This window comes from Etheostoma cragini, chromosome 11, assembly GCF_013103735.1.
Source record: "Etheostoma cragini isolate CJK2018 chromosome 11, CSU_Ecrag_1.0, whole genome shotgun sequence".
NCBI lineage: Eukaryota > Metazoa > Chordata > Actinopteri > Perciformes > Percidae > Etheostoma > Etheostoma cragini.
The window spans coordinates 23,875,314-23,902,091 of NC_048417.1; the positions used below are offsets into that span (position 1 = coordinate 23,875,314).

A 26,778-nucleotide genomic window follows, 5' to 3' on the forward strand; every position below is an offset into this window, starting at 1 on the left:
TGCAGTGATTCAATAGATTCTTGTCATAGTGCTAATGCAGTAGCTTGTCTGCACTATCACACAGATACACCCATGTTTCTTTCCCTTTATGACACCAAGGCACTCTTGTTGCAACACTTGATTGAAAAAGTGAATGTGTTTCTGTGACTGAAATATTTCCAGTGATGGTGACTGACTGAGAGAAAGGTCAGGCATCATGCCGGGGCACAGATGAGCTCATTGTTGAAACAGGGATTTCCACATTTCCATGTCAGTATCCCCAATTGGCATGAGACAGAGCTCGAAAACAAAAGTGGAGAGAAAAGCGGCGCTCATAGGGCACACTCCCAGTCATACACTAACATGTGAAACACATAGGTGCACATATACCAGACAATAAAATATGAGCCATGATTTATCTATAGCATGTTACATTGAGCTAGGTTCCAGAAACACCAGCTTTTTCATTTGGATTGTAGTTTTATCTTTACTTTATTGTTTTGTCAGACACAAAAGAACACACACATACACACACACACGCTTCTCAATCACAATGCAGTATAGTAGGCCTACCCTACAATTTGGTAGACCACGATCCAAAAACACACCAGCCAGTGCAGTAAACAAAAGCCTTCACACATATTTTGCAAATGCAGCCATGCATGCACAAAGTGGAATGGTTGGCAGTCACACAAAAACACAAAGCAAACTAGTAAGGAAATACACACACACACACACACACACACACACACACACACACACATGCTCTATCTCTATTCTGTTGATAGGGCTAGACCTGCACGGTTTCCATAGCAACCACGCCCCTCCCTTTGCCTTGCGGAGGAGGTGTTTAGAAAGTTTACAGTGTGTGTGTGTGTGTGTGTGTGTGTGTGCGTGTGTATGTGTGTGTGTGTGTGTGTGTGTGTGTGTGTGTGTGTGTGTGGGGAGAAAGATAGAAATGGGGCGTGGATGCCGATTTAACTTCGAGAAGTAACACACCCTCTCTTCAGTTCCCAGCTGGAGCAAGTGACAGCAGCAGCACGAGAGAGTAAAACTCGGTCTGCTCTTAGGCTACACCATTACGTTTTAGGTGAACTACCCCCATTAAAGCGGGACATTTAACCACCTGTGAACCATGGAAGAAGACGCGTCCCACCCCGAGCAGTCGAACAGCATCTCCGGCAGCACCCACACCATCCCGCAGCAGCAGCCCGAAAACACGGAGCTCCTTATCCCGAGCTTCAGCCCGTCGTCCGCCCCGTCCTCTCCGACCCCGACCGGCACCCTCTCCCGGCTGGGCTTGAAAAGTCCGAGCAGCCCGAGTGCGGTGGCGCCGGGCAGCCCGGTCGACCGCGGCCAGGTGAGCGCCATCACCGTGGTGGCGCTGCTGGACAAGCTGGTCAACATGCTGGAGTCGGTGCAGGAAAACCAGCAGCGGATGGAGCAGCGGCAGGCCGACCTGGAGGGCGCTGTGCGGGTCGTGCAGGGGGACGTGACCCGCCTGTCCAAAACACACATCAGTACCTCCAACAGCGTCACCAAGCTGCTCGAGCGCTCCCGCAAAGTCAGTGGGCACCTGAAGGATGTGAGGGAGCGCATGGATAAACAGGCGGTCCAGGTGAAGAAGCTGGAGGCAAACCACAGCCACCTGCTGAAGAGGAACCACTTTAAAGTGCTTATTTTCCAGGTGAGTGAACATGGTAATCTAACAGTCAATGTTTCAAAGATTCTTTAGTATTACAGCCCAAAAAGTAACGTTGCGTTATAGTGTCAGAAACTATGAAAATAGTTGTCTTGTCTGGCGCTGAAGGGGAAATAACCCAGGTGATGTCATAGTGATGTCATCTAGGTTGTATTGGTAGCTAATGGACCCAAACACAGTGTTTGTTTACAATAACTTCCGGGTAGTAAACTGCATCCTGTATGGCGCTGAGCAGACTGGGCGAGGAACAATTCAAATCAAATCAACTGCCATGTTTGTTAGCGTGACGCCACAGCTATTCGGTCTATAGAAGCCCATGCTAAAGTGAGGTGTGGGGTTTCAAAAAGTTGGCATTTAAGAGGCAACTTGATAGCATTCTCTGTAGGGAGTGACAACAGGCAGGACTCTCACACACTATCAAATGACATTTATACATTCTGGGAAGGATCCGGTGTTTTTGGAGCCTAATCCATACTAGAGTCAGAATATCAATGTTGACCTTTCTTTTTTAATGTGTCTCTTGTGAATGCACTACTAAATTTTTTCATAGGATCAATTTGCGACATGAGGCCTTATTTTAGTGTGTATGTGTGTGTGTGTGTGTGTGTGTGTGTGTGTGTGTGTGTGTGTGTGTGTGTTCATATTTGCATTCACATTTGACTGCGGTAGTGGGTGTGTTTGGATGTGTTCTTGTGTGCCTGGTTGGCACCGACGCAACGATAGGTTATTTTCAACACTTTAAAACTTGTTGGACAGGACTAAAGCTGCAGGGCTCATTTCACAAATCATGTGGTGGGTTGTTCACTGACATTATTATAATTCATGTATTTCAAACACACAAGTACTAATAGAAATGTACAGTGTACACAAATGCTGAAATAAGATTTGCTTAAAATCTTAACAGTTTTTATAAACGGGCATATACTGAACTTTCCTCTTGCGCGTGTGTGTGTGTGTGTGTGTGTGCGTGTGTGTGTGTGTGTGTGTGTGTGACTGTGTGAAAAGGGTGTGTCTGGGAATGGGGCTGTTGAGGATAATGGAGGAGGGCTCAGACGCTGACTGATCTGTTTACACCCCACAGTCATAATTCAGACAGACAGATAGCTTCTGGATGGATTTAGCACCTCAACTGCCATATCACACCTGGCAGGGGAAACCTCCAAACGGGCTCTAAAAAGTGATACACTTGCCAATTTCCCCTGGAAATTAGGAGTGGAACGTGTCCTTACGTAGCCTGTCCCTCACTCATCTCAAGACACAAAAATGGTGGAAGCTTTTTGGTCGAAACTACTAACACAACATGTGTTATAGGCTAGGCCTCAACTTCAACCTGGATTCGTGATATGCATATTTCTCGTGCGGTTGCCATGCAAGATGAAAGCAGTTCCATATTGTGTTTGACGGATGCATTACCACTCAACCCCCAAATACATGATCTAGGCATGGTCTCCGGGTAACCTTTGTGCATGAATAAGTACACGTTTTTTAATGCTAACATGTGTATATGTGTGCGTGTGTGTGGCCAGGCAGCAAAAAAAAGGGGGGGGGGGGCATTGTTGACACAGCCAGAGCCAAAGAGTGCTCTTAACCACTGTTGTTATCTGGTTTCCCAGTTACTGAGGCTCTGTTGTTCAAATGCAACAGGTGCCAAGACCTTTCCCTGTACAAGGTGGCTATGTGTGTGTAGGCGAGGTCCCGGGGATCGCTTCGATTTAATCCCGGTCAGTTTTTATGTGCTACAAAGGAGTGTCCTTTTGCGTTAGAGATACTGTAGGAGTATCATTTAAAGTTTCCTTTATCTACCAGGGGTGTTGCGTTGCTCAAAGGCTAAAGGTTAAAAGTGATGATTGGCTTTCTGTGAGTTGAGTTTTTGTCCCTCCAAATTTGTGTCAAACTAAGAGCGGGGTATTTGTAGATGAGGGCCAGGTAGGTATGTGTGTATCCAGCATGTGTGTGCGTGCAGCTTTCCCATTGGCTGTTATGCTGATGTGTTGGGTCAGGTGTATGCAGTTACACAGCTGGTAAATGAGACTTGGCGGGCCTGAGGGGAAAGGGACATAAAAGAACTGTTCAGCCCTTGTTTTCTCCTCCCTGAGCTTGTGTTTCTCTCTTTTCTGTGTCCATCCCTTTCTGTCTCACATAATCTCTTATTTTAACTCCAGTACTGTGTCTTTTTATGCTGGATTTTCTTCATCTGGTTTCAACTCTCTTGTCTGACATCTTTCGGTTTATGTTTAAATATCCTACGGGTTTTCCCTTCTCACTTTGCACTCTCCGGCTGTTTCTTTGTCTTTTATTCCAACTCCAACTTGCGTGGTGTGACCACTTTTTTCTGTCTTTGGTCCAGCCACCTGTCCGGATTCCCTGAAACTGCATAAAAGCACATGCTGAAGGCCTCACGCTACTCTTTGATAACAGCCACATGATAATGCCAAACTGTCTATAGCAGCCCTGTAGCTATTGGCCAAGAGGCCCTCCTCCCCTCAGATTGATCCAGAACACTCATCACCCTGTACGTGCCATCTGAGGTGGAAACACAGGGTTTCTGGGTAAACATCCACTGTTGCAGGGAGCAGTGGTCAGACTGTGGACACGGTCAGTCAGAAATCGCAAAGATGTCTCCCGCTCCGCTGCGTCTCTGTGCATAACAGGGAGTAATGAGGACTTAATTACTGATGATTGGTCCTTGTTTGTTTGTTTTTGTGCACCGGGGCTTTTCCTGTTCCCACACGGCCCTCCCCTCTCTGGCCCTTTTTTCTTGCACACACACACACACACACACACACACACACACACACACACACACGCGCGAAGAGCACAGATAATTCCCAGCCCTTTGAGATTCCATTGTGTACAGTGTAGAGATTTGTTTTGGTAATTACTGTTGGGGAAAAATAAAATGTTTTGCGTTGGATTGCAGATATTTTCTCTTATTTGTCACACAGATTAATTTCAGAAGCCCATTACCTGAGAGTTTAAACATTACCAGTCACCCTGGAGAGATCTTGCACCTTATCCTAACTGCATCACTGTGGCATGTTACGTAAAGTACGACATATTTGGATTTCCATTTTCCTGCGACAGAAGACATTTATTTCTGAATAGATCTTAATCTCCCCATCTGTGTTCATTTCACAGTGGGATTTCATCACAACAAACAAGTCAACCACAACGGCAAATTGAATTTGAACGCTGCAGGAATTGCATTTGTATTCCCGCCTTGCACATATGGGCCTGGTTGAGAGTTTTGCTCGATATTTAGCAGCAAGAAGGGAGTTGTTGTCTTGTGGCCCTAGTGGCGGAAGGGTGAGGAAGAGGACTTTTGGTGATTGTGTGTTGATGATCGCAGACTGGCACTGAATAAAATTCATTTCACATTGCAAAGAAAGAGAAACATGCTCCCCAGCCAAACTAAACACGATGACTGCGACAGGCTTATTGTTGATGGACGACGTGCTGTAGGAGCCAGTCTTTAGTCTCTCATTCTTCAGTTACACACGTATTAAGTGAAACTCTTCAGATTGTGAAACTCTGTCCGTCTGTCACCCCCTCCTGACTCATCCTCAGAAGGTGTTTACAGAGGTTTAAAGGTTTTGAGTGATTGGTTAAACTTCCGTCATTGTCATTTTGTTTGCTTTGCTGCCTATCGTCATAGTGCTTTTGTTCGTCAACACTTGACCAAAGGTTGCACTTAATGTGAGCTTCAAGCAGTAGGAAGTAAAGTCAGATTTTCCACACTCATGGAGGACAAACTGTAAATCCCTCCCCAGCCTCGCCCCAAACTCTTACCTTTAGCTTAATGACTCAACCTACTACTGTGAAGGTAAATATAGTTTAATAAATAGGTCAGCTATCAGATCAATATGGGTCCCATCTTGTGCATACAAATCATGTGTGATACAAGCTTTCCTACAAGAGAAAACCTTAAGCTGACCCCTAAAGAAGCAACGGTGAGAGTTAAACTTAACACCTATTTTACTCCGTTAAAAACAATATTTTCCCGGGGCAATTAGATATTTGAGTGTAACCATAGTGCACATATTCTGTGTGTTCAGTGCAGAATCTTCCATCATAAAATCCTATCCATTTCCACAGGTTGGAGCAGGCCACTGGCTGTAGGCAAGAGCTCAGATTTGTTGTGCGTGTCGCTCGACCAGGTGGTATATAGCTCCAACTCGTAGCCTAAAGCTCTGCTGGCTGCTTCACAGCATAAGAACATTCTGGGCCTACAAGCTACCAAGCTTTTACCCATGGTGATGGGTTAACAGAAAAATTTCCAAAGTAACAAATGTTAAAAAAGAGAATAATGTAAAAATTGGGGAAAAACCCACAAAAATTCCAAAATCAAATCATTGGAGTTAAATTTTGACTCAGAAAAACAAAAATGTCCAGGTCGGCGGGAAGACAACACAAGAGTTAAGAAACCTAACATATGATGTGTTGTGCAAATTGTTTCGGTGCTTGAAATGTTTTACCGACACCAAAGTCTTGTTATATATGAGTAAAATAGTAAATACATCTGAAAATCCTCTGGGTTAAAGTAACAGACTAGTTACTGTAACTCTACAGCTATTGCCTCTGTCTAGAAACAATAAATAAGCGGGGCGGCATTACAGCGATGTGCTTTGTTTTTCTTTGTAGCATGTAATGTAAGGGATTCTAGCAACTAGCTTACTCTGTAAGCCTATTTGTGGGTTTTGTTAAAAGTTGGAAGGTGTGTGTACTCTACACTTTCACTGTGAGGACTGGGCCCTTCTAGCTATTAAAACTATTGCTGGTCAGTCAGGGACTCCTGCACATCTCTGGCTGCTTGATAAAACTCAATTAATGTCTCATTTTCTCAATGGAGAGCATATTGCAAAATACCACGGTTAGATATTTCCCCCAAATCATTTAGCCCTACCAGTGACCACAAGTACAGTATGTGACTTTCAAACATTGGGTCCTTTACAATCTACAAGTTGTGACTGAGGTTTTAAGCATAAGCTTTTTGTGGAAGAGTGCTGTTGGATTGGAGTAACACTGATCCCAGTAATAAGTCTAATATGTGTGTGCAACCTTTTAGGCATGCTTTCGAAATGAACAATGAGGTTTCTAGCTTTGTCATCATTATTGTTTTCCCTTTGGGGATCATTCCTCAGATAATCCTCAGGGTTTTACAAAAACAAAAATAAAGAGCGGAGATGTCAGAAAGAGAGATCAGTATCATGAGAGAAAGAATGACAAATTAGCTCTGTTTTTGTCCATTAATGATAATATCAGACAAATGAGTTTGGATAAGAGATTATATTTAAGTTTGCCTTATGGGCGAAAGACATGCATGTGTATAGGGAGGTCTTACCCTAAGTGCTCCCTCTTCCGCCCGATGGCACATACAGGTTTGACAAGTCTGCGCAACAATTTCTGTCTGTTAGGCAAAGGCAAGTTGGCAACTGCAGATTCCTGCTGTGAAAGACTAGTTGCAACAGCTTCAGACTGACACAGAAAAGGGCTGAAAACTTTACAAAGTCTGAGCGAGCCTCCCTCACAGACTGGTGGTGGATGATAGGCATGTTAGCTACTAAGTTGTGTTTTAATAGTATTTGTTTTTAAGTCATTTCCATTCGCTGTGGACTAAAAGTTGGTGCTATAAAATAATATACAAAGTAATAGGGACAATACAACCAAGCCGTGTGCACAAAGATAAATAAAGGAGGCCGCTCCTTAGATAGTTTAGCCTCGCAGCATATCCCATGATGCACTGCACCTCTTTTTCTTTAGAATGGCCAGGAGCGCATATTTAGCAGGTTTATAATTATGTCATAGGTCTTAAGGTAATGTAATTAAGCTCTTTGGCAAACTTATTTTTCTATTTCACGCTCCCACAATATGACATGTTAGATGCAGGCGCTGACTACATGAAGGGATAGAGTTCGAAATGGTTAAAGAAACAGTGCTGGCAGTTTTTTACGCTGGTATTCTGCCAAAGAAACTCTAGGTCATATTTAACAAAACAAAAAAATTCAAACCAGTCATCATCTTTTGGCTCCTTCTGTCTACTCTTTTTGGACTTTTCAATCTACTCACCAGGGCCACAACATCCATGACAGGAAAAGGGAAACAATAGCCACGCTGGTTCTCAGTGTTCTTATTTCTCTGCTTTTAAATAAAACATGAAAATACAACATGTCTCGAGATAACATGATGACTTCCGGGCTTCGCTGTGGACACTGGTGCCCTTTGACCTCTATACGGGGTAGACATTGTGACAATTGGTGGATAGCCTTATCAAAAATGCTCACGGTATCGCCACACAGCTCTTATCAAACAATGGTCGTGATCCGCACAGTTTGGTGATTGTGCTGAAACAATGTGTAGAAGGGAGAATGTTGGGAGATGTGAACAAAAGAGCCAAACGAGATTGAAGATGAAAACTGCAGCAACAAGAATTGTAAATGTAGAGGAATGTTTTGCGGTGACACTGCTGAAGACTTGTTTACCTTATGTATCATAAATACAGAGGCGATGATGCAAGACAGAAGTGGAAAGTGCAGGTCTGATATGGCTGATGTGAAGGATGTGCAGTAAGTGGGAAGGAACACAATGGTACAGTAAACTATGTGGTTCTTATATAATGAATACCATGTCATGTATGAAATTCCTAATGATCATCTGAAGTGCAAGGATTGCCATACTGTAAATAATGGGCTAAGTGAACAGACGTCCTACATCATTATTAACGTCCTCAGGAAATATCGGCGCCTCTCTAGATTGCCACGATCTCTGTTCTGCCGGCCCGTCAGCATGACATCACGCCTGAACTGGTTATTGTGTTGTGTGATTACGCAAGATTGCAAAGCCAGTAAACAGTTGTGTGTTTCTTTTAGTGAAGCAGAAATGGGAGGGGCGCCAATGGGAAAGAATGCCCCGACTTGTTTATGCAAAGCTTCATGGGTATGAGGCCAAGAGGCATAATTCTGAAACATGATTGATGTTACTTGAAATCATAACGTTTGTCACAATTTAAGCATACTTGTTAGGTGGTATGATGTTGGGCTAAGATCTGTAGAGTTGTAAAGAATATTTATATAACTATTAGTGCAAGGCAGTGCATTGAGTCCAATACAATGTGTCTAGTACATACAGTACAGAGTTATCATGTTACCCAGTCCCATGACAAATGGCAGAATTCCATTTTCTTTCCTTCCTTTCCTCCTTCCTTCCTCTGTCCACAGATGGCTCCTCATGTACATTTGGTGGGAATGGAAAGGGCTTGATGTTACGCAACAAGCTGGGTCGTTGTGAACTGTAAAACAAGAGACTGCCCTTTAATGGGAAGGATGCAATCAAAACATATGCAGATGAAGGCACATCTGCACAATCACATGAGTTTCCGATAGACACTGTGTGGCAGTTGTTCATTGAATGGATGTGTGTAAGAGAGTGCAGGGACTACAGTTTAATAGAGAGTGTTTTGTTTGGATGTCTTGAAGTACAGATAAGGTTTGACAAATTTAGAGAGTAAAGGGAGGGTGGGGCTAAATTAAAGCTTTGATATGCCATTTATTTTTTTAAGTTGTTGGGCGAAAAGACCATAATAATTTTTCAGCATATTGTATTTAAAGTGGACTGAGAGACAACTAGACCTGTGTACCTCTTCTTGGCTTGCTTATCAAGTTTTAGAAAATCTAGCTCGTGACGGGAGACTTTGGGCAATTGCAAATCATTTCAGAGAGCGAGTGTTCCTATTGGCTGTTCTCCACATGCATATTCTTGTGTGATAGAAAGGGGAGAAGGAGAGCTACAGGAAGGGTCTCACTCTACTTTCAAACATTTGTTTTTGCTTTCTACCCACTGCAGCTTTAACAGACTGAAAGGGGAATATTCAGAAGCACATTGTTTGAAATAAGCAGTACCTAAAAGTCTATTAATCAATACAAAACTTCTGTATGTTCTCAATTCAGTTTGTCTACAATCTGTTTGTTTTTTTACCCCGTTCTTATAAACTAAGCCTCCGGTCTTTCTCATTCTGTAACAACATAATTGCAGGGCAGGGGCTCGGCAGGAGCAAATGTGCACACACATGCATTTCTGTGTGTGCGGTGGTGATGGTGTACCCTCTCATTGGTGCAGTCCTCCTAAGGCACCTGACTCACTGGGCCAACACACCTGTACTAACTGCGCCTGTTAGGATTTGGAAAACCTCCATTCATCATCGGTAGGGCCAGGAATACAAACTGACGCCCTTAAACGTCCCGCACACAGAAAAATAAGAAGAAAAGAGGAAATCATGGGGGGTTCCCTGCAGATACAGACACTGTCAAAAAGCTGTAGGGGGTCATACGTGATTATTGAGAGGGATTACTTTTGTATTAGTCTATTGTGTTGTAGGAAATTGCTGCATATTATTCCTTTTTTAAGCACACTGGTGCTTTAAGCTAAAGGCTAACATCACCATGCTAACATGCTCAAATTGACAAAAGCAGCATGCTGTTTGGAGGTATAATGCTTACCATGTTCACCATCTTAGTTTAGTGTGAAAGTGTGCCAAAGTCTATTAATTAGTGTCAAACTTAGAGAAAAGATGATGGGGCATTGTTGTCATAAGTTGCAGATGCACGCTCACAACTAAAAGCAAGAGACGGGATGCAAAAGAAACAGCATAGGGTATCGTTATAAACAGAGACACTCACTCAGGGAGTAACCTGAGCCCATCTGAGCTGCCGTCGCGCCCCGCCCTGATCTCTCTCTGTTTGAATAGAGCAGAAAATTCCAGAGAATTGACTTACAAAAGCTCTGGCTTAGTAACACCTTGCAGGACTTGCAATTGGATGGCAGTTCTACCATGCAACTGTTAAATGAGATCCTGTACTCCATTACTTAAGCGTTTGAGATATCTTTGAAGTGTGCTCCCCATTAACGCACAGTAAACTTGCTTTCACACAAAATAAATTCCGTTTGCTAAAAATGTATTTCATTTTGCTCTCTTTAGCTGTTTTTTTAAACATTGGCTGATGTCCTTCTGCACGGCTGCACAAAGACACCCTTATAACACACACACACACACACACACACACACACACCCGTAAACATACTTACACATCACATTCTCCGTTGATAATAAGTGCTTGGTTAGAGGATGCACTAATTGTGAAGGGATTCCCAGGAGAACTGTGCCAGAATGTGACAGACCTGGGTCAAATGGTATTTAGGAAGATTTTGTTTGTTCTAGCTTGCTTGCCAAGACTGTTGGGGGTTAAACTGAGGACACCCTAATTTCACCCTATTTTACTACTGGGACAGCTAAACCCAGAAACAGCATTTTATCAGTCAAATCAGAAAAGGATTATTTCAATGCTGGGGAAAAAATGTGACAATGAACGCTCAAAACTCTTGCTGTGTGATAAGTGAAAGCACTTCATTTAAAATGTATAAGTGAGGAAAGTTACGCATGAATCAATCAATAAAACAAATGTATTACTGCAGAAGGTCTAGTACAGCATGTAGTATTAGACCTCAGTTTTCATTGGACGTTTTTTGAGTTTCAGCTGCTGCCTCCCACACACTCCAGTGCCCGCAGTGATTATATCACAAACAACATGTATGAGCCAAATCAGAAAGTCTGTGGCATGCCCTGACTGGAGCAGAGGAGTCGTGATTTAATCTTTAGAAATCTTAACACCACTATACAATCAGAAAAGATTAGTGTGTTTTTTTATCAGGGAAAATTTCACTGGGGGTCAGGAAAGGTCCTATTGGCTCTGATTTTCTCATCAGGACTGGTCAGATTAGGTGGGTGTTTAACCCTTAAAAGGCCATGCTCATTAAATCGAACTTGATATGTACACACAAAAAAGGAAGAGAGGCGCCAAGTCTGGAATAATAGCATCTTCCAATAAGCAAGCTTTCTAGTTCTCCGTTACATGTTACGTTACTAACGTGTCCAGTGCACAAGCTGTCGCCTACACAGTTCCTGACTTTCTGATTTGACTCTGCATGAACACGTTGAGACCCACACAGTCTCTGTGGGTGTGGTGGAGTTCAGACCAACAGCAAAATGGAGTAATGGGGCCATTACTGTAGCAGAGCTACTTGTGTATGTAGAGTAGAATCCTATCTCAATCTCTGTGTATTACATTTTTAAATGTGTTAGATAATCTCTAAATGCAAACTGAATTTGCAAATACCAGGTAACATGTTTGCAAATTTGTAAATGCGTAAAAAAATGTGTAAATGTGTAGACTGTGAATGCGTACATAGATCTCATGGCTTGAGATACAGTTACACAACTCTCTAATACTCTAATAGCTTCACAATAGGACATCAAAAACTGCTCGTCTGGCTATGAAGGTGGCCACAGAGAACAGAACTGAAAGGGAGGAGTCACAGTACAATGAAACCATCGTTACGGGTAACCAGAGCTTTCCCCAAGGTGCTACCTTGGAATTCAAGTTACAAACCACCAATCCATGGAGACTCACAGCTTTTTGTGGATGATCACACACCCCTAGTGGTTGGTAGTTGTAAATCACAAAAATATTTAGGATAATTAAGAGTTGATGTCAGTACATTTTCAACCAATTACTCATTCTTACTGTACTATATATTTCACAGTATGTTTAATTTGTTGTCTGCCCTTTTAAACGTGGCCTTGCTGCGTGTTGCCTTGAAGAACACGCTGAGAGATTTATGGTATTAGCTGGGAGATACCACACATGCTTGGCACACACCTGAACTTTGAATCATGCCTGCAGATTTGAGATCAAGGGTAGAAGTATCACTGCAAAGTGGTAAAAACTGGAGACTTTCTGCATGGCGTTCCATCTCTTAGGAGCTTTCTATACACTATGAAGTCGTTTAGGCGACTAAAAGGAGCGCTGTGAACTGCCCTGGCTGAGATCAATGTCGAACTGCAGTTAGACATAATCCAGAAGCCTCAAATATAGCCTCAGAGTTAATGCAATCGGAAAATAAAATCATGCAAAAGTTGTTTTAGGAACTTAACACAATTTAAAATGCTCTTGCGATGGTCTCAAATGGTCGTACTAGTACTATATACTAATATAATTGTCACAGATTCTCTTTCATCTTATTTCACCTACCTGGTGTTATGTTACCTACTTCATGAAAATGGCAGCAAACGGCGTGTCCAAATTGGCTTTAATGGGCTAAAGAGAGATTGCAGGTGCAATACCGCCATCATTTAAAGCAAGAACACACCATTTAGTGTTGAATGAAGAATAAACAGGAGGCAGGACTCCTGTAGACACTGGTTAACCCAGTCCTTAAGTATGTGTTAATGACACTCCAAGCAAGATGCATTGCTCACTCTTTCAGCAACCCTTGGCATGCTGTAACTTTAAGCAATTCTTTATTGTTTTAAGAGCTGCCACGAATTCTTGGAAATGCATTCATATTATATTGCAGACTAATTCTTACAAGCATGGTGCAAAGAAACAACTAGTGTTAAAAGTGTGTCATTCCAGCATACACCGAGGGTGACTGGCACCAACACTGGTGCTTGATATTGACATATTCTGTTAAACATCTCAAATAAGTAATAAGTAACTTTACTATTGGACCTGTGACTGCATATACTTTAAATTCCAAGTTAACGGCACAAAGTTCACATTCAAAATTAAACACTTAAATCACCCAAAACACTCCCTGTATTGTGGTGCTACTGTAACCTTAGCCCCGTCAGAAAATGACTTTATGAAGCATGTTTAACACTCAAAACCAAGAATCCAGCCATGGTACTTGAAGTTGATGTCACTGGGAGGGTTACTCTATGAGCATTGGAAATGTGTAATGGACTATGTGAACCACTGAAGCTTCTTCCTGACTCTCCACTCACTCCTGGTTGTGAAAGAATGGGGGCAGGTGGAACTCTAGCTCATAAATCCCCATTGGAGTGTAACATAGAATGTGTGTGCCCGCATGTGTGTGATTGCGTATTGTGCACAGATGATTTGGCAGCAAGTAAGAGCAAGAAGAGACTGAGGAAAATGAAACTTGATATTTAACCTACTGCTCTCCAGTTCACTCTGTTTATGGTCATCAATGTGTTAATGGTCGGGGGGTTAAGACAGAGAGAGACACAAAAGAGAAAACATTAGAGGTGTGTCTCCTTCAGAGAAAAAGTGGAATTCCTCAGATACCTTGAGGAGAAGACCAGGGAGGCATGAAGAGACTGATTTCTTCCGTCCTCAGCAGGCAGTCAACCAACATGTGTAGTGTCTAGAGTATAAGCTATTAAACACAGACGGCTGAACCATAGTCAGAGATATACATAAACATGTTTTTAGGGTGTGTTTGGAAGTAAAGATCTTGACTTTGTTTAGCATGGTCAGGAATTCCATTAAAATCATTGGAGCTTGTAAAGTTGTCTAAAGGCTAACCTTGACAAGAATAAATTCAAACAAAGATATCATCAAGGTAATTCCTTATGAAACTAAAGCCTGGTTCAGGCAATTATGCTCACTTGTAACTGATCCAGAAGGCCACCCTTTAACCCTCTTGTTTTTGTCCTTCTGTTTCCCAACAGGAAGACAATGAGATCCCCACTAGTGTGTTAGTCAAGGACTCCCTCAAGACCCCACAACCAAGCCAGTATGACGCCGAATCCATCCGTCCTGCTGCGTCTGTTGCTTGCTCGGTTGATGGCAGCCATGCCCCTGAGGGTCTTCAGACCATTAGCCTGTCCTCCGATGACGACGATGGTCTTCCAGCACACCTTGAGGAGGACGAGATGTTTCAGTGCGATGCCGCAATGGGCACTTCCCACACATTTGAGAGAAGGGCTGACAAGTTCAAGCGCAACAGCCTGAAGAAGGTTGATAGCCTCAAGAAGGCCTTCTCGCGCCAGAGCATCGAGAAGAAGATGACCCAGATCACCACCAAGATTGTGCCGCCGGAGAAGCGTGAGAAACTCAGGAAGAGCCTTACCCCTAACCACCCCAAGAGCCCGACTGCCAAGTCCTCCTCTTTTAAGGTGTCTCCCATGACTTTCAATGTCAAGAAGGTCAGAGATGGGGCAACCCCCACGCAAGACATGGTGTCACCTGGGGAAGAAGCCCATGTGGAGATTCCTGCTCTGGAAAGCTTAGATGGTGAGAGTCCTTTGGCAGAGGTGCATACCCAAGAAGGTGTTGTGGAGCAGATTCGGGAGATGCTGAGTCCCTCCACCCCAGAGAGCATGAAGGCAGAGCTGGCTATCAATGGAGAGGCCTCAAGCATCGAGGGGGAGATGAATGGTGATCGTATTGCTGGCCTGGCAGTTCCAGAGCTTGATGGAGATGTTGACGCGGAGGAAGAAGAGGAGGAGGAAGAAAAACACAAAAGTCCTGTTAAGCCAGCAGCAGATGCCCAGATTCCCACAGCACCAATTGCTGTAGAGCAAGTGTCTTAATATGATTTTGATTTTTTAAAAGCATCAATTAAAGTTTCTTTTCTTGCTCAATTTTTCTGCACCCTTCAGGCACACATGTTCGTTCTACTGTAAACTCTGTCTTGTCTGGTCTTCCATATAAACTAGACACATACTCACGGCTTCCTTGGACTATTCCTGCAACACTACCTTTATTATTACCATCTTGGTCTAAAAACCTTGACACAGACTGTATAAGCAACATGGTTGACAACTAGACCCCACAGTGTATCAGCATCTGGTGCAAGTGCTTCCTGAACCCTGGAACAGGGTTGGCCAGAGAAAGTACCATTGCACCAACACACCATAACTCACTCCCATCAGCTGGTGCCCACCTCTTTAACAGCAGCACATCTCCAGGGCGCTGGGCCAACTATCTCCCTCCTGCTGTGTTTGTCTGCCACACAAGCTCTTTTCCTCACTGACAAATAGCCTCTTCATTCTTTGTGTTGTTTTTTGTGTGTGAAAAAATAGTAAATCTTTGGCAACAGTGGTACTGCCAACCGCCTGTGGATGCAGGGTGTTGCCAGGTTGTGCAAGAGTTGGAATGGGAAGTTTCCGGGTTTTTTTCAAGTGAAAAGGTCCTGGGGTGTTTTGTGGTGAACTAGAGGTGTTTTCTAAGTTCTTCGGGCCTGTGCTTAAAAAAGGCCAGATCTTAAATAACGGGGGACTAAACTTAAGACGTCAATGTTGCGCTTACTTGTTTCCTGTTCTTCACCTGCGCTTGTCAACATGTTTGTTACTTCCTAGAGAGATCTAAGTCATCATTTCCGAATATGACCTACCTTGAACACCACATGAGTTGCGTGTGGTACTTTAAAATATTTTAGTAATTAATGATTGCCAATTAAGTAACCTCCAGGTGTTAAAAATTATAAAAGATTGCATTTGTAATAGCCTAAATGACCTTGTGAACACCAATCAATAGTCTAAGAAAGGTCAAATATACATTTTATTGCAATAACATGTTTGTGCTAAATTTACACTGATGCAAATGAAGGAAATCAATGCAGAATAGAAGCTACTCTAAATGCCTAGAAAAATGCATTAGTGAAAGAAAGAACCCTGCAGGTTTCAATACGGACATACTAAATGTCCCTTTTATAGCCCCTTTGTCTTTTCTGCAGGGCAACTTTGTTTATGTTCAGGAATTCTAATTTTTTTTTCTTTCTATGTGAGGCACACTAATCTAGGTATTTACAGCGTAAACACCATAAACTGGCCTTTGTGATAACTGCCCTTGAGTGTGTGTACTTCATACAGTAAATGTTGTATCTGTGAATTTGTTTTGAGTTATGCTATCCTGTCTTTTTCTTTGAGGAGTTCATATATTGCGTGGTGAAATCTTTCATATGTTGAAGACAAAAACACTATCTTGTACTTTTGACGGGGCACCGTCAGTAAATCTCAATCACACACACACACACACACACACACACACACACACACACACATATACACTAGAGTGCCTTTTAGCTTTCACAAGCTGGTATGAGAAATTGCAGTCCTGAAGCGATGCATTCCTATGTTTTTGTAGATAAGGTTGATCGTAAAACGTGCCTGAAGTCTTTTTTTTTCCTTCTTCTGAGAAATTCCTTGCAGCTATTACTTTATGGGGAATAGTCATGGATTAATACCAACTACATAAAAGCTGAGAAAATGTCAAGTTAAAGTGGGCACAAAATTATTCACTATCATTCACAATCAACTTTGTGTACGGTAGTCGTCTCTGCCTGAATGTGACCTTCATCGTGTTGCACATCCCTAGTGCTATGCCGGCTGTAGTTACAAATGTCCAATGCCATGACTCCCTAAAAATAATTTAGCAAGTGATGCCAAGTTCCAAGGGTCCAGATACAAGGGAGGTCACAGGAGTTGATAAAGGCATAGGACAGCATTCCTAGCTTTGACGGATGAGTCCTCTTCAGCCCGTATTTCATGCTCTTGCCTTGCCTCTTGGCCTCCTTGTTGAGACAGCGCAAAGAGAGGAAGACACTCTCTGGAGCCACAGGTGTTCTGCCCCTGTGAAGGCTCCTGGGCATGAGTTTGAAGTGAAAGGGGACAAGTGTTGTTGTTGGTAAGTGTGGAAAAGGACTTAAGTTGTTGGAAAGGATGATAAAGTTGCCTTGGGTTTAGGCATATGTATGTAAAAGTGTGAGAGTCTGAAATACATAAGACCTTTGGAACTGAAATACATTGTAAGGGGTATACAGACCAATCTCTGGCACTGCAGGTTTCCATTACCTAGACCCCACTATACATCCAATATATTTCTTCTATCTAGCAATGGATTCCTAACTTGAACTGAAAGTCAAAATATGGTGCCCCACATATTTTAATATTTTATGGAAAAATCATGCATTACAAAAAAACCTGCCAGTTTGCTCAATAGGATCTGCAAGGAGAAAATGAATAGACATAAATGATTTTAAATAGCTTATTACCTGTGTTTATTAAATGTGCTTACTCAGACAGATGATTTTTTTCCCCTCTCTTCTTTGCATGAATCATTTTACTGAAAAGGGATTAAACACTAGGCTTACGTGTACATTCTTTGTACTGTAGAGGTTAAAATATGACTGGCTTTGAGGTATTTTTTTTTTGCTTAGTCATGCACATGTGTTACTTTGGTGATATCTGTCTGTCTAGATCTGTGTGTGTGTAAAAGTGTTTTTATCCGCTTTGAAATCAGACGGTTTGATCTGGATCTGTTTTTTTTTTTAGAAAGTTCAAACACCATCTACAGCATTTGTCAGGTAGCGATATCATGTTTAACATAATCTTTGTTCATACAGAGTTCTTACCTTTATAGCCTGTTCACTTAAACCAAAGACGTTCCTTCACAGCAGACGATTCCCTGCCACTTGAGTGTTTAAATGAATTCTCCTTGTTTCAAGAATCTTGTAAACATGCAGGCATTTCCTTTCAGAAATTAGTATTGTATACATCAATAAAGATTTTATAACATTCAAATAAAGTTTGTGGTCTTTATTTGTTCATGTCATGATTAGTGACTTGCATGTTTGACTTATAGTCCCCAAGGAAACATGTATTAATGCTCGCTGTTGCTAAGGCCATCGCGAGTTTGGAAATAACTGTAGGTCATAGCGTTTAAATCTCGTAAACCTGAGTGTGGGTGACAGGGTAGTGGAGGAGTCCTTTTAGCAAATGGGAGTGGTCGACTTGCCAACCCCTCTTTACGTAGCTCAGTTTGTGGATTTAGAGTGCTTTAGATCAAATCAAGACAAGACAAGTGATGGAGTCAAAATCACAAGGGTCCCTTCACCCAAATTACAAAATAACCTTTAGGCCTAACAGCTTAAGTTTTGTTTGAGCATGTTCAATCTATGAGATTAGGCTACTTCCTCCAACCCATGCGAGGATGAAATCTCACTATTGGTTGCCAAAAGCTCTGAAAAACACAATTCAAAAAATTAACAGCAAAGTGTCTTTCCAGAAACAAAGTCTCATGTTACTCTGAATACCACACTGCAAACTATTTTGATTGGAAGTATACTTTCCTCCAGACAAATAGTCCCAATGAAAATGTAATGACAGCATGTTCTGGGAATGTTGCTGTGGAATTATTTAGTTTTTCTTTTTCAATAGCCTACCACCATACATTAAATTCCATCCACCGCCTTTGTGTTACTTGGCAGCAGTGGAAATATTAGATTATTTGCAGTTAAAGACCACGTGATATAGGCTAGGCCTATTTTCTGGGTGTGTGTTGTGTTGTTTTCGACAGAATAAAACCTAAATCTTTATATACAGTCTATTCATTAACAGCGATAAGGTGTCGTATGTGTATATTGGTATCCTATATGCTGCTTTTTTCAATAGTAATACAATAAAATAGATTATAATGGCTTTATTGTCACAAGTGCAGTACCTGTGCAACGAGATCGTGAGAGATCGAGAATGTGGTGCAACAACATATAAAATAGTAAGTAAGATAATGGGTTTTTTAATATTAAATATTGCACAGTAGGCTAAATTAAATATAGGCCTACTGTATTGCACAGTAAGTGGGAAGAAGAAAGTCCGGGTACTGGGGGTAGTAGTATGCTGTGGAGTGAAGTCAGTGCGTGTGTGAGTTCAGGGTGGTCATGGCTTTTGGGAAGAAACTGTTAGTCCACCTGTGGTAACCTAAAGTGCCTTTAACAACTACTGTGATTTGGTGTTTTGGTGGTGTTTGCCTCCCTCTTGTGTTCGAACTTACACCAACACTTCGTGATTTATTCATACATTATCTATGGTTGTTACTATGGTTATTATCGATTGCATTCGCTTAATACATTCAACGATGACTACACTTCAACTAGCAAGTCCAAACTCATAAGCCACTTTCTCATGGTATACACCAACATCAATATGTCTGTAGATAAACATGTTACCAGAGGTTTCTTCATGTTATGTAGTCACGGTGGCCGAGAGGTTAAGGCGTTGGACTCGAAATCCAATGGGGTCTCCCCGCACAGGTTCGAATCCTGTTCGTGACGTCATTACTTTTTCTTTATTGTCAAACGTGTTTTAAAATATAAGGCAAAAGAAAACCCTACATTTATGACAAAGGTAACGGCGTAACGTGTTTTGCACGTGTAACTACATTTCATTATCTTTTCGCACGCCGAGTGTGTCTGGTCCAACCCTAGACTGTATATAATAAGGGTAAAACGGTTTTAATTGGATAATTAATAATAAAGGTAACAATTACTCAAAATAAACGTACTGAATTACGTTGCTAGCTTCGTAACTTGACATTGATCCAAAGACAGTTCAATCATTGAACTCTCACACATATGCTCTCTTGTTCTCGCGTTGTTTGTGAACTATATTCATTTGGTACAATCCACTTACTTTCTTTCTTTTCTGTAAACAGCTTAGCACATTGTCTTCTTGTGTTTGTGACTGCAGTGTATTTCGAAATAAATGCCTGGTAATTGTCTCTATCTGTCAACTTTATTGTGTAAGAGCAGACAATATGGCATTTCAAGTAAATACCCCTTCCCTATGTAGGATAATGGAACTAACTGAGTTTTATAAATTAGACAGGCACCCACTGACGTGGTTTTCGGGGGCATTGTTAAAGCAGGGGAGAGCATGTTACTGTTAGTGAACAGCTTGTACATATTTTAGACAGCGGTTTTTTGGCTTAAGTGCTGTTAAGGCATATATAACAAAGGCATTTTACATAAGACTTTTTGGAAAACGTCAACGTTATAGGGTGCCTTTTGTTAGATGTGGCTAGACACTGTCATATGACAAAGAATTTGGCCAGACTGCGCGCTAGCAAAGCTAAGAAAGAGGCACACAAAGGAAATGCGGTAGATTTGAAAATATTATCGTTAACTAAATGGTCGAGGGAGAAACGTTAGCTATCTCCGACTACTTTGCAACACAATAACGTCATATCTCAAGCTCTGGTGTAACCTGCTGGCAGTAGAGAATTTTGTTCAAAGGCTAACAGACACATTTTTCAGCTAGCTAGCTAACGTAAACTTGCGAGAGTTGGCTGACGTTATGTGAAGAGCTGCCGTAATGGCGAAAACGTTACTAGAAAAAAGAGTGTCCATAGACTTTTATCCTAAACTCAAAGAAGGCAGCTAGCAAACTAGCCTGCAGTACGAGCATAGACTGTATAACTAGCTAACGTTAAGTCAAATGTTCCTTAGCAAAGCTACTCCGCTAACTAGGGTATTTGCTGCTTGAAGAGGGCAGTTAACGGTTTCTTATTCAATGTTTTTATTTTTATTTTGTAATTGTATTTGAATTGAATATAGTCGACTAGTTACCTTTTTAGATGCATTGTGTCTTCAAGCAGTTACGAGAACGTTAGCTAGTGTTTGGAGTAGTAATAAGTTAGCATTGACAAATAGGCTAGCTAATTAGCTAGCTGAGCTGACGCTGTACTGTTGGAGCTAACGTTTCCCGTGACAAAGTTACGAAGACAAGCAGCACCGCTGCTGACAACACTAAGTTTAGTGACAGAAAGGGGACGAACAGTGGTTATTTTTCTTGGAGACAACTATGGCAACCGCAACAGGCGAGGCCCTGTTTTTGTTAAAGGATGTGAAGCCTGGGTCTAAAAATTTGAATATCGTATTCATCGTATTGGAGATAGGTAAGTTAGTTGGACGCTGTAGCGTCTCTCCCGGTACCATCATATTACTGTAAATTTAGCGTTAATGGGGACTATGGTTTTTAATGAACTCATACCGTATCCACATGAGCAATTTAACCCTGGTTGGAGTTGTTTTGAATAGGTTGGCCATTTTGTCTAACTTAATATTGTTTTCTTCCATTAGGACGAGTAACGAAAACAAAAGATGGTCATGAGGTTCGCTCGTGCAAGGTGGCAGATAAGAGCGGGAGCATTGCTATCTCTGTTTGGGATGAACTCGGCAGCCTTATTCAGCCAGGGGACATCATCAAGTTGACTAGAGGGTATGAGGGATTGATCCATGCATGGGGAACAAAATGACAAGTTACATTACTTGCTCAGTTGACGGATCAGTGCACATATGTATACTAACTTTTGACAGGTGGTTGTATACCTGACCAACTTTGTTTTAAATTGTGGGAGAAATAGTTTTGTGTTCACAAGTTTAATTTGAGATTTCTGTTAGCTATGCATCCATATGGAAAGGCTGCCTGACCCTGTACACTGGAAGAGGAGGGGATCTACAGAAGATTGGAGAGTGAGTAGCTGGTCACAAATCTATTATATTATATACTTTAGTAGAGTTCTTGTACCTATTTGGAATTCTCTACTGCTCTCGCATCATACAAGACCAGGGCATTGTGTGAAGTTGGTCTTAACGTGTCGTTTCTGAATAAATGCTTTTAAAACTATACTTTGCATGCCATTTAGCTGATGCTTTTATCCAAAGCGACTCACAATTGCTAAATATCCGAAGTAGCACACCTATGGGGTTAAGTGTCTTGCTCAGGGACACATTGCTTCCAATTAAACCCAGATCCCACGCCATAACCACCACCACCACATACACACTTTATATAGAACAAACCTTTAGAAAGAGTTGTATAATGTAAGAGCAATCACATTGTCAGCTGTGTATTTTCTCTGAACACTTTAACATACTATAACGTTTTAATCCCAAGATATCGCATTTACACTAGTCTCACTTTGACTAGCCTCCTGGAGAAGAATCTATTGCCTTTTTAAAAGACTTTGTCTAAATTGGAAGAAAACGTTTGCCTAAAAGTCAAACAATGGCCATTTTAAAATTATTATTCTAACCAAACACAATTTCTGATTGCTATCTTTAAACATGTCTCCACAGATTCTGCATGGTGTATTCAGAAGTGCCCAACTTTAGTGAACCAAACCCAGAGCTGCAAACCCAAAACAACCAGCAAAACAAGTCTGTAAGTAGCCATGCAACCCCCCCGCCCCCTGAAAGTGCCGGTAGGGTGCCCATAACTTAGACTATATATAAAGATGGAGACTTCCTCCCACTGTACACAAGTGAAGTCAAAATGTCCTGGAAATGGGCACAGCCATCTTGTAATATGGAGCCAGAGTATATAGAGCGCAGTAATAATCGGACAGTGGAGCCGCAGGATCTGAGTCGACAAATCACGCTTCAGTCACAGCGGTCAATTCCCCAGGCTTTCAGGATTTATGCCCTGTACTGATTACTGGATTTTGGCTTCACTTATACGGTCTATGCATCAACGGGAGTACTCCAACAACATATTCACCCTTTGATTGGGATATTTTTGAAACAAAAATCTGTTCAAATCATGGTCATTCCAGTCCCCCTTTAAACATCCATGTTCTCTTCCACTAACAGGGTAAACCAGACCAGAATCAGAGGGGAAACTCTCCGCCCAATCAGAATTCAGGTACACCTGCCCCACCAGGTCAGTATGTTTTTCCCCATGCTGATAACATTGCTCTACCAGTCCCCTGTCGTAGGAAACAGCAGAGTGGTGCATGTCCTCTAGATGGTGACAGTAGAATGTGGGTGTAGCGTGTCAGTACTACAGAAGTAAACTTTTGTGATCATACAATTTCTTGACTCAACAAATTTGAAGTGAAAAAATCACAAGTAAAATGGTGCTCTATTTAAGTGTTTGCCAAAGTCTAAAATAAGAAATCTCATTTCTGGCATTTTTGTGTTATCACAGCAGACATTTTGACTTGCCATAGTACAAGCACAAATGGTATGGATAGTAATAGCTGCTGTTATCAAGTGTCCCAGTAGGCTGTGACAGTGACTCAGCATGCATAATGCTGCGAGCCTGATTCCCAAGCAGCTAAATGACCTTCAGCTTTCATCAATGTTATTCACACCTGTGCTTTTCCCACTGTGGGGTGTGTGTGGAAATGTCTTGTGATGACTTGTTTTTATTTTTTTTAATTCAACCTAAAGGTAATGGTTCCATGCCACCATTTGCCAACAACAACAACCCACCACCTGGGGCACCCCGTGACGCTGCGTTTGGGAGCATTGGGCGACCCAACGGTCGATCACCTGGCAATGGAGCACCTCCAGTTACTGCTGCAGCACCCCCAGCAGCCTCCAAGTCTTCAGTTACCATTAGCAACGGCAGGGACCCAAGGCGGGCCAAAAGATGAAATTGGGGATTTGGGGATTATGTGGGAAAACTATCGACATCCCCATTTCCCCCTGGTCCCTTTTTTTCTTTTTTATATAAAAACACTTTGGCCCCTTCCCATCACAGCCTATATTGACTTTCAAAATAATTAATTAAATTATGGGCTGCTTGCATAATTTTCTTTTATACAGGCAAACCAAGTCAGTGTTTTGTCATGCGTAGTGAAGGTAGCGCTCTCAGTAAGCAGTGGGATTGTGACACTTGATGCACTCGGGGGACTTATATAGTCGATCCTTGGTTGAGTTGTGGTCAGCCTTCCCCCCCCCCCCCCCCCCCCCCCCCCCCGTTTTCTAAATTGTACTGCAAGTTGCCACTTCTGTGCCAGTGTGTCTTTTTTTCTTTCTTTTTTTTCCATAGACTGTCGTTACCCCCTCATGTTCTTTCTAACTATACACCCTACTTGAACACTTGATGCACTTTCTTCTCTTAATTTATGTCGGGGCAAACTTGGCTGCCATTTAAATCAGGAAATCTTTTTTTTAGTGGGAAAGGCCTTAAGTTGGTGAAAATGGACTGAACGCACAAGCAAAATTCTTAAAGGGTCTTGTCTCTTAACTGGACTGTATCCAAAGTGACTCTGTGAAAGGTGTTCGTTTAGAATTTTATACAATAGGTAGGTAGATTGATAACAGTTTTGTTTTCTTCCATAAAACAAGTTTTTTTGTTGTTTTTCTCTTCACTGTCAATTGTACCGTGATCAAGGTGGGACCACTTCCATACTGGCAAAGCAGTTCACAGAATACATTTTTCCAGTAATTGTCACAGCCACATGTGGTCTGACAGTCAAACAGTTACTGTTAATGTCAAGTTTCTTATACTGCACTTAAGGTATGAAACGGCTAATATTGCTAAGACAAATTGTGACTGCTAACGTGCAAGGCTCTTGAGTAAAGTTCTTTTTTTTAAGTTTGCTTTGTTCAGAACTTTTTCTGGAGATGCAGTGTGCCACAGGTATAAACTGGACCATAGTCAAACCCCCCACCCCCCACCTTTAGTGCTCATTAACACATCTTAAATATGCCTCTCATCAAATTTCATGTGATGTTTTGATTCTACTGCACCATCTAGTGCCTATAAAATAAACTGTTAGTGTAGGAGACGTTTGAAAATATGTGCTAAATCTGCGTATTGAGCCTTTTTTAAGCAGAATGTGGTAAAAATCACAAGCACGTGTATAATTTACACAGAAAATGTATTTCATTTTTGAAGCAATGATTTCATACAAACCCTGTTTCTTCATATCCTTTGTTGCACCAAGCACCGAACATTGTCTCCGGGTGTCCGGATTACCCCAGTTCACTTGAGACTCACAGTTTACAAGGGACACACCATGGGGTCGGAGTCTAAACCGCTATTTGATCTTTGAGCATAAAAGGGAAACTATTATTTTCCAAATAAATCTAAGTGGCCAAGTAGCTTGAAATAGACAAAAATATATTTTGGTGTTCCACTATATCTGCATCAACTGCAAGACTAAAATCTGGCTGTTGAGTTTCTTTCTGAAGGTACCCCAGTCCTGATGTCGAAGGGCTAGACCTTGTACTTACGTTACAATACAAATACCGTTGCAATAAAGCTTTGCATTCAAAATTGTACAAAAGAAAGTAGTATAGTAAGTAAAAGTACCAAAGTGTTAACATCAAAACATAAAGTACTAAAAGTGAAAGTACTAAATAGCCCATTTCATAATGTTATATAACTGAATTATGATTCATGCATACATATCACTTAAATGTTGCAGTTAGTAAAGGTAGAGCCAATGTGAATTATTTTAAATACTGCTGGGTAGTTAATCTCTATGATAAACTTTACCTGTTGACATTTTGTGTTTGTAAATCTAAAGTTGTCAAATACATGTAGTTGATTAAAAAGTACAATATTTTCCTTAAAGTACCGGAGTAGAAATATGAAGTAGTCTATCACGAAATGGAAATAAAGTAGAAGCACTTTAAAGTTGTACGTAAGCTTAGAACCGTTAAGTTACAGTTGCTTTATACTGTAAATGTATGTATAAAGTAAGAAAGTAGTTAAAGTGAAAGAAATGCATTTACAGTAAAATAAGATTAGGTTAAAGTTTTAGTAGCCCAGTCTTGCCCATATGTTTAAGCCATGTTTATGTTCTGACAAAATCGCAGCACTTGTGACACTGGAAGTTGAAACACGAGAAGAAGTGTTGCAGGAAATGTGATGCTCGGCGCTCATGTGTCAACACAGATGCGTGTCATGAGCTGAGGGAACTTCCTCCGCAGCAGTAGGCAATCACTAATGTAGTCCCATCATGTGGCCTATGGTATTCTTCATGTCACTAAATGTTGAACCATGTGACCTCAGCTGCCAGGAAAGTATATTTTTCTTTCTAAATATATGTTTTATATACAGAATATAAACAAAGGCATCCAATAATAAGGATGTGAGTTTGTTGGGAAAGCAGAGAACCAGACAGTTTAAATCTTATTTTTTACAGATATACTGCATTTCTAAGAATATAATAGTTCATCCAGGGTTTATTTGGAATTCATAAACTAATGGTTTCTCTTTCGATTTTACATACAGCGTGACAGCACATCTAATGACACCGTTGATTCAGATGATGCGGCATGGGTTTGTTTTGGGGAAGCCTAAGCCTACATAGTCTCATGACTGATGCATCACCACACACTTCACATAAGTAGAAAAGAATGGCTGGGAATTAAAATAAATACATGTGAAAAAAGTATAACGCAAGAGGTCCAAAAACAGGTTGGTTAGAAGTTAGTACATAGTCGTCTTAAACTACATAAATCCAAATGGGATTCAAATGGACGCAAAATGGAACAATTACAGAGGTCTTTTATCCTAGAAAAAGTGTTCAAAGTGTACTACATCCATGGAAATGAATGACTGTAAGCAGAATGACGTGTCCAACCATAGTTTGAAGATGTAAAACAATTCATGTGATGTGACATCATATCTTCCTTTTTGTTTTCTTGAGCGAATCAGGATCTGGGTATGTGAGGCAAGCAGGACAACAGGCATGTGCCAGGGGTGGGGGGGGGGGGGG

At 41.5% G+C, this 26,778-nt stretch overlaps 3 protein-coding genes and 1 non-coding gene across 4 annotated transcripts in view; all 4 read left to right on the top strand.

The window, feature by feature from the left end:
• The first annotated feature begins 905 nt into the window (after positions 1-905).
• Positions 906-17,437, top strand: cavin2a (caveolae associated protein 2a). The gene is made up of 2 exons (XM_034884862.1): positions 906-1,666; positions 14,208-17,437. The coding sequence occupies exons 1-2, from the start codon at positions 1,115-1,117 to the stop codon at positions 15,069-15,071; spliced, it is 1,416 nt and encodes a 471-aa protein (XP_034740753.1). The 5' UTR covers positions 906-1,114; the 3' UTR covers positions 15,072-17,437.
• A 2,072-nt stretch (positions 17,438-19,509) lies between these two features.
• On the top strand, positions 19,510-19,591 carry trnas-cga. The gene has a single exon. It is a non-coding gene; the product is annotated as a tRNA-Ser (tRNA).
• Positions 19,592-20,144: 553 nt separating this feature from the next.
• nabp1a (nucleic acid binding protein 1a) lies at positions 20,145-23,862 on the top strand. The gene is made up of 6 exons (XM_034884877.1): positions 20,145-21,213; positions 21,398-21,536; positions 21,719-21,790; positions 22,397-22,481; positions 22,910-22,979; positions 23,492-23,862. Exons 1-6 carry the CDS (start codon positions 21,120-21,122, stop codon positions 23,695-23,697), a joined length of 666 nt encoding a protein of 221 aa, XP_034740768.1. The 5' UTR covers positions 20,145-21,119; the 3' UTR covers positions 23,698-23,862.
• A 2,899-nt stretch (positions 23,863-26,761) lies between these two features.
• LOC117952508 (C-X-C chemokine receptor type 2-like) overlaps positions 26,762-26,778 on the top strand; it is an 11,681-nt gene continuing 11,664 nt past the window's right edge. The window contains exon 1 of the mRNA XM_034884869.1: positions 26,762-26,778. This exon is cut by the window's right edge and continues 92 nt beyond it. The gene's annotated coding sequence lies outside the window, so the exon portion shown is untranslated.

Coding starts and splice junctions, on each gene's coding strand:
- nabp1a (XM_034884877.1), top strand. CDS start 21,120: ATGGCAACCGCAACAGGCGAGGCCCTGTTTTTGTTAAAGGATGTGAAG. Junction 21,791..22,396: donor GATCTACAGAAGATTGGAGA/GTGAGTAGCTGG, acceptor ATGTCTCCACAG/ATTCTGCATGGTGTATTCAG. Junction 22,980..23,491: donor AGGTACACCTGCCCCACCAG/GTCAGTATGTTT, acceptor TTCAACCTAAAG/GTAATGGTTCCATGCCACCA.
- cavin2a (XM_034884862.1), top strand. CDS start 1,115: ATGGAAGAAGACGCGTCCCACCCCGAGCAGTCGAACAGCATCTCCGGC. Junction 1,667..14,207: donor TTAAAGTGCTTATTTTCCAG/GTGAGTGAACAT, acceptor GTTTCCCAACAG/GAAGACAATGAGATCCCCAC.